The 8,105-nt window shown below is 38.3% G+C and overlaps 1 protein-coding gene across 1 annotated transcript in view; it reads left to right on the top strand.

The window, feature by feature from the left end:
- EPHA10 (EPH receptor A10) overlaps positions 1-8,105 on the top strand; it is a 500,244-nt gene that overhangs the window by 433,388 nt on the left and 58,751 nt on the right. Inside the window, exon 9 of the mRNA XM_018557240.1 lies at positions 770-825. Within this exon, the coding sequence (XP_018412742.1) occupies positions 770-825 (56 nt within the window). The remainder of the gene's footprint in view (positions 1-769; positions 826-8,105) is intronic.

Genomic DNA, 8,105 nt, shown 5'->3' with positions numbered 1-8,105 from the left:
TATATATATATATACGTTTTATGAATTAACACCAATTAACTTGGATTTGATATCAAATTTGTATTATCAATTTCTTCACAAGGAGTACACATTATTATTCACTCAATCTTGATTGTGATATTTAATTCATTTTATTTATGTCACATTTTGGTACACCATTTATTGATTTGTTTTGATTACACTAATCACTGTTACATGATTTAAGGTCACGAGCACTGCATATTTATTTATTCACCAATGTATGTAATTGGAATGAATTTTGACAAATGCATTTGGATTAAATAGTTAATAAAACAACAGCTAACAGTTATTGATGAACTCCAGGCAGATATTAAAGAAACATTCATGTACAGTGTACGTGACAAGTCATTTGGTCCCTTTGTGGCTGGACGTACAGTGTACGTCTCCCGTCACGAAGGGGTTAAATTATTTTTTGTATTGAATGCAAGCAAAACATGTACCTGAATTTGACTTGGTATCACCCTCTTGCAAACCACTGTACAGCAGTGTTTTGACTGAAAAAGGGAGAAGCAATACAAGGAGACCGTCATGTGTGCTGCAGTGCCCATGTGCTAACAAGACACATGCTAATTGTAGGAGAGAGTAGGACAGAGAGTTGGGCATATCAGTCTGCCACTTCTCCTTTCACTATCCTATACTGTATATTTCATAAAATAGTATAACACATTACTTTACAAAACCTGTAAAAATTGGCACAAACTCATTATCGTTACATAAGTTACTCATCACTTTGACTTTGTTTTTACAGGCAGTGCGGCTACAGTAAAGCAAGTCAGGATGGAGATGAAGAACTGTACTTTCATTGTGAGTATGCTAATTGTCATTGTTAGAACAAAAAACAAACATAAATATAAAAAAATACCAAAGTCCTGTATTTTACAGACTCTAGTAAGATCCTCATACCAAGTATATTTGTTCACCATAGTGTCACCAGTCATGGAATATTTATTCCAAGCTTTCAACAGCTAGTTCACAAACATGTCTCTAGGGGGTCTATCCACGAAGCAGCCGAAGGATCTAGCTGTAGCTTCGGCTGATCCTTCGGCTAGCTTCGGCCCCAGGACCTCTTTGGTTCAGTAGAGCCGAAGGGCTGCTGTACGGGCTATTCACTATAGCCCGTACAGCTCCCGAAGTCATCTCACAGCTGGCTCCAGCCACTTGCACAGACAGATCAGCGTCCCTGGTTACCAGGTAACCAGGGACACTGATCTCCAGACAGCCCAACTCTCCCGAGCGCTCCGGAAGTCTCCCGCTCCTGACCGCCCAGGAGAGAAACACTGCTTTTTATTTATTTATTTTTATTCTGACATCGAGCCGTTGGCTGTCGTCAGAATTAAAAAAAAATGCTCCATAGGAATGCATTGCTAGATTTCTATTGGCTATTTCAATTTGCAATAGCCAATAGCAAACTAGCTAAAAGGTTGCAATGATGGAACCTTTTCGGACTCTTTTTGCATTTTTTTTGCACTTTTATAATTAAAAGTTGCGTGTAAAGGGGTCAACAATGGATAAACTTTCCTGAGATTTAGTTTGCTGGGGGGAATTTATTAAAATTGGAGCAGACAGAATCTGGAGCTGCTGTGCACAGTAACCAATCACCTTCTCTCGTCAGTTTATATAGTTAAGATTTGAAAATGAAAGAGAGAAGCTTATTGGTTACTGTGCACCGCTACTTTAGATTTTGTCTGCTCCAGTTTTGATAAATTTCCCTCACAGTTCTTTCCATAAAATACTGTTTTCACCTTTTTTTGTATCTCACTGCTTCTGATTTCCACCAGTTTAATTTTAGCCACCTTTTGTCTACATGTACACGCTCACTGCACATCATTGCTCTGGATAGGTTTAGTGTGAGTAAGAAATGTGGACCATGCCTGTTCAACTGCTTGCATTCTCCCCCAGGGGTGTATGTGACAGGGTGAAAATGCAGGAGCTTGGCTGAGAGGCACTTGCCAGTCCATAACGGGAAGAGCTTGAATAAGGCACGTCATGTCAGGATCATCAGGGAATATTATAATGAAAGCTGGAGATTTAAAATAAATAAATAAATTAACATTGTAAAGCTTATGAGATTTTAGTGATTGGATTTACATGTACTTTAAGCCATTAGCTATTGCCTTTCAACCCCTCAAGTCTAAACCATGCTTTTATGGTAAGAGTATGCTTCAGTGTTTAACATATTTATGCTATATCCTAATAGTCTATGAGTGTGAATAAAGACAGGAATTTAACAGATAGGACTGATGCCTGAAATTTCCAGGATAAATTGCATTAGAAATCTGAGAATAATATTGTATGCCTACCTGCCACTTTTCTGGGATAGACCTTACATTCAGAAAACAAACTGGAGGTGTTTTTACATTCAGCCTTTTTTTGTATTTTTATTATAGTCACATTATAACATTGAAATTACAGACACATTGACCTACATATAATTTGTATTATATTATAATATATAAATTTAAGATTCTTAATGCACTTGGCCGAATTACAAAATACAAAACATCTACAAAACTTATAACATTTGATCCTTGAAATGTATGGCTATCCATTGACTACAGCTGTCCTTAGTTGAAAATGAAGTAAGACATTTACTGTTCTTCAAAAGATCAGAGTAGCAATTACCCCCAACTATTTTTCTTCTAACACACCCATTCTTTATTTTACACACAGATTGTATATGTCACCTAAATTCGGACTGCATGCACATTAAAAATATTACAAATATTATAGTATGACCACCAATCAGATTTCAGCATTTTCCTCCATCTGGCAACTTTCAAGTTTAAGCCTAAATCCAGGCAAACAGCTAAATACACAGTTAAAGTTAGGGATGTTCAGATACCAGAGCTTGGCATTTTCACTAGAACTACCAGAGTTGCAGAAGTTGCAGTTGTGTAAGGGCTCTGGCGCTCCACCACTGTCCTGAAATCATTAGTCTGTATTGTTTTAGAAAAACTGTCACATGACACTAAACAAAAAGGTATCAGTTATTGGTATCTGTGAGGACAAGTATCAGTACTTGTACTTGGACTGGAATAAATTATATCAGTGCATCCCTAATATATATATTGTAGAGTTGGGGGGCTCACAGAGCACTTGCACAGAGGTTTTTCCACAAACAAAAGCTTTTATTTCCCTCTTCGGGTCAGTCAAAATGGGAAACACAAATATAACTTTATCTTCAGCAAAAACTCAAAGGAAAGTCTGTATCTTCGGCAAATAAGAGGAAACATAAATGTGTCTCACCAAATTGTCATACAGAGTCCCAAGCTTGGCGAAATCCCTTCCCAGGAATATAAGTCCTGAATCACAGCCGCACAGCAGGTCCCTCATGCACTAGCCACAGCTGACATCTTTTCTGCTTACTACTCCCACACGCCTCTATAGGGTTGCAGACTTTTCAAACCACTTCTTGTGGCAGGATATTGCACCCTCTGGTGGCCCTTAAAGGGACTACAACCCAAGCAGTGGTGAGATATACCTGCCTTCAATGACCCAGCCTTGCCGTCCTCTACAATATACAGTATATAAGACAAATCATACATTAAAACAGAAATGCACGAATCCCAGGAGTCCCATATCCAATGCTCCATAAAAATGACAGCTGCCTCATAACTTTTGAACTTTTCTCTTGTCTAGTCTTGGAGATGAAAAGTATCGGTACTTCGAGTTTCACCTGTATATAATAAGGAATGTTCAGATACCAGTGCTGATACTTGGCATTTTCACAAGAACTACCAGGGTTGCAGCACTTGCAGCCACAACTGGGCCCTGGTGCTCCACCACTGTCCTGAAATCATTAGTTTGTATTGTTTTAGAAAAACTGTCACATGACACTAAACAAAAATGTATCAGTACTTGTATCTGTGAGTACTTGGGTATCAGTACTTGGTCTGGAAAAAATTTTGAACAGCAATAGACAAGTTTCTGATGCCAGTTTAAAACGCTTCGACTGGATTGTTCGTATGAACGTTCATGTAAAAATCTACCGATGTATACCCTACTTTACTCTGCTCTCTCTTTTTGTTAGCATGTCCTTATTAGTTCCAAATGCTGCTCCTCCCTCTCCCAGTCTGAGTTTTACTGTACATGAGGTTATATGAGACTGATTCCAGAATACCTATACAAAATCAAAAAGCTGTTTAAATGACTATTGTTAGCACTGATTAAATGTTTTCATTGTTTTAAGTATAATTTTTTAAAAATTATTTCTGATCCGGGCTGTTTAGCTCACAGGCACTCAAGCAAACTTCCCCTATCAAAATGCCATAGTTTAAGTTTGGGCTCATTCTACTACATAACTGTTAATCAAGAATATTTTGTTTATGTTGTGGCCCCCTTTGCTAGGCTTCACAGCAGTACAGAATGCTAAAATGGGGTTCTCATACTAAGAGGTTTGTGTAGACATTTTGGAAAATATGGGCATTACTGGAGTTAGTGGGTAAGCATGTGTTTTGCCTTAACTTGCTGACTCTGCAAACTCCACAGGCAGTGTCAACTCACCAAGAAGACTCAGTAGTAGAATATAATGTAGTTTATTTCTGCTTGGCACATTACAGAGGATTTTTTTAGTGTTTTCTAGCAGAAAATCTGCTATCATAGCTATCTGAATAAAATTTTTACTCAGAAAGGTTAAAATGAAAATAACAAGGGAAGGAGAGGTAAATGTTTAACTAGAGGGCTGTACAAACCAACAAAAACTAGAAAGAAGGCAGGGAACATAACAAGTACAATACAATAAACATATAATGAATGGAATGCTTTGGCAGCACAGCATGAAAACACTTGAACACGAAAACCATTTTTTTTGAAGAAAAAAAAGAAAACTCTTAATTTGCTAAATATTATATTTAGCTTAGTCTAAAAGCTCATTGTTATGTGCTTTAATACAGTAAATGCATGGCAGCCACAGATACCGTTACAGTCTGCTATCCAAGAAAAATAAACCAAGTCAATCATGCAGTGTATAAGACACTGTGTGTGTTGTTAGAATTCTGCGCTGTTTGCTGACAATGTCAGCTTTCCTCTCCGCTTGGCATAAGACTTTGTCTTTGTGGGACATCTCTGGGTTATCAAGATGCAATCATTTCACAGACAGGCCCTGTCAGAGTTGGTCCAGATGTGAGAAAGGATAACTTGATTTGATTTTTTTGGCGGATGTCATGTCATTTTGCTATCTTTTGCTCCCTGAAGCATTTCACTGGAGGTCCTTGCCTGACTCAGTTTACATACCACACTCTCTCTCCTGGCTTTGCCTGTGATTCCAAATACCTGCTTTAGTGATACTGTATTTAATGTACAAAAGCTGCTCTTGCTTATAAGATGATGAGAAAAAAAAGCAACAATTACTTTTTGTTTAAAAGGATGCCATTAAACCTGAACTCCAGGTAGATCTAAAAAAACACCAATTAATAAAGCTATGTCTTCACTATGACAACAATAAATTTAAATGCAACTAGTGTTAGTACCTGTGCAATCACCTGTATAGCACATTCAGGCTTGGAGACCTCAACTATCTAAACAAGTTAATGTGTACCTAGAATTATAGTTAAAAAAAAACACAAAAGAAAAAAACAAAAATGGTGTGTACTAAAGGCTCCTATGAGTGTATGCACCAACCCCTAAATTATGGAAGGCTCCATGCAGATACCCAATACCTGCTGATTCTTGCTATTGACTGACCGCTGTGATCAATGGACTTACTTACCATTAGTTTAGGCTAAGAAGGTGGGAGCTAGCATTCAGTGCTGGGAACTAGGAAACCTGTTTCATGTCCATGCACCCCAGAATTCAGGGCTCATGCCAAAAATCCGACCGCCAGTTCTGGCACCTGGTTTGTTTGTAATTTAGTTTGGGGGTTTGAAGTAATTTTCAGGTCTAAAATGTGGATTATAACATGGGTGCAAAAAAACTAAAAAAGGCCTCGGTAATTTAAGGGGTTGAAGGAACCTTGTCATAGCAGAAATATGGTGAAAGCTGTTGCTGAGCTGAGTTCTTGGTTAATTCTGACTTCACTCAATGCAAACCTGCTCTGGGTTGTGGACAAAATTGGAGCCAGAGAATCATAATGCAGCTAAAGAACCAAAGGTCCTACTCACTAAGCTGCCGTAGGCAGCCGAGTGAATGACCGACCTGAAGCGAAGTGAGCCGAACGCTGTTCGGCTATTCACTTCAGGCTGGTACGGCAGTTTTAAGCCGTATATCGGTGGCTTTGGGTCGGCCGAACATGCTCAGCATGTTCAGCCCACCCGAAGTGCAGAAGGAGTTCAGCTAAGCCAAATCTCCGGCAGGCTACTCGCTGCTGTTCGGTCTATTCTTATAGATGCCGAACAGCAGTGAGTGAATAGCCGAATGCGGCATTCGGCTCGGCTGTTCTACTCGGTCCCTCTGTGGGACCGAGCAGAACAGAAAAATAGTTTAAAAAGTAAAAAAAAATAAATAGAAAACGATTGTGTGGAGCTAGCAGTGACAGCTAGCTCTGCACAACTGTTTTCTATTGGCCAGCGGTTCTGCTGCCGTCAAAAAAAAAAAAAAAACATTTTCGCCATAGGAATGCATTGCTAGATTCCTATTGGCTTTTTCAATTTGCAATAGCCAATAGCAAACTAGCTATTGCACCCGCCCTCTGCTGCTGTCAATCACTAGTGGGGACCTGATGGAGAACTGCAGCAGTGGGCGGGTGCAATGCTAGTTTGCTATTGGCTATTGCAAATTGAAATAGCCAATAGGAATCTAGCAAGGCATTCCTATGGTGAAACATTCTTTTTTTTTTTATTCTGACGCCAGCCAACGCCTCCGTGTCAGAATAAAAAAGAAAAAGCAGTGTTTCTCTCCTGGTCGGCCGGGACCAGTTGGATCAGCCGAAGCTACAGCTAGATCCTTTGGCTGCTTTGTGAATAGACCCCTAAGAATCTCAGTATTAGGTCAGCAATGACTGTCTGCATATTTCTTTCAGAAAACATTTCTTTTAAAACTGCAGAAAAGATGCCTGGAATTATTGGAAAGCAGAGAAAGATAAAATGTGAAAATGAGTAATGAAAATGCATGACATTTGATAAGACCAAATTCATGAACCTGTTTTATTATTTACTGAGGCAAATTGTGGAATGTTGTTAAATTACATGTAGATAAAATTTCCTTCATCCTTATCAATAGAATTTTGTTTTTGAGCATTCTTGCCACTATACACAGATTTATGAAGAGCTAGGAGCAAGATTTAAATTAACATTCACTTCTCATCACAGCTCTGTTAATCACTAGCTGTTAGTGTATGTCTATAGCTGGGTGATAGACAAGCGACACGCATTTGTTTCACCTAATTGTGGGTTTCGGATGGATGAGCCGATCTAAAATGAGTTTCACCTGAATGTGTGGAGCTGGTCATGCGGGGCAAACTATAATCAGGGTGATATTTTTGCTATCACACAGGATAAATTGTGTATGGAAACCAGATAATGATTGCTACAGAGTGCATATTATTTTGCAGTCTTTGTACTGTGACCTGTTTTAGTAAGCAGAGACTAATTTTTAGTGGCCACAATTCTGTTCTGCTGACCTTTAAATTTAGAACTTCCCCCTTTAATAAGATAGATAGTGTTATTGCATCTTTAACACCTCATATAGATCTAATGTCTCATATGTATAAACACCATTTATAGTGGATGTTTTTGCCTCGGAGATAGCATTCAACTCATCATGACCAAATAATGCATTTGGGCCTATACAGGGTATACGGTTTCAATACTTTCAAATTATTTGCCCATAATCAAAAGGTACTTCTGCCAATAATCCTTTATGAAGATGTGTTTAGTACCTGGAAACTTTATCAAACACTGCAGTTACTCCTGTTTGCTTTACTTAAAGTTTTTGTGGTGGATAGATATTAAAAGAATGGACATATGGCAGAGGAATTCTAGTATATATTTGTTGTTTTTGTAAAAAAGAAACTTGCTATTAGTAATAGCAATGTATTCTATCCCCCAGTTAGCTTTGCTCATTATCATAAAACTTTCTATATCTTTAAAGTGTATGTCAACCCCCCCCCCCAAAAAAAAATATAATAATTTGAAAATAAATAAATATAT

Source organism: Nanorana parkeri, unplaced genomic scaffold, assembly GCF_000935625.1.
Source record: "Nanorana parkeri isolate BGI_ZX_2015 unplaced genomic scaffold, ASM93562v1 scaffold275, whole genome shotgun sequence".
Taxonomy (NCBI): Eukaryota; Metazoa; Chordata; class Amphibia; order Anura; family Dicroglossidae; genus Nanorana; species Nanorana parkeri.
This window is presented reverse-complemented; position numbering and strand designations above follow the sequence as displayed.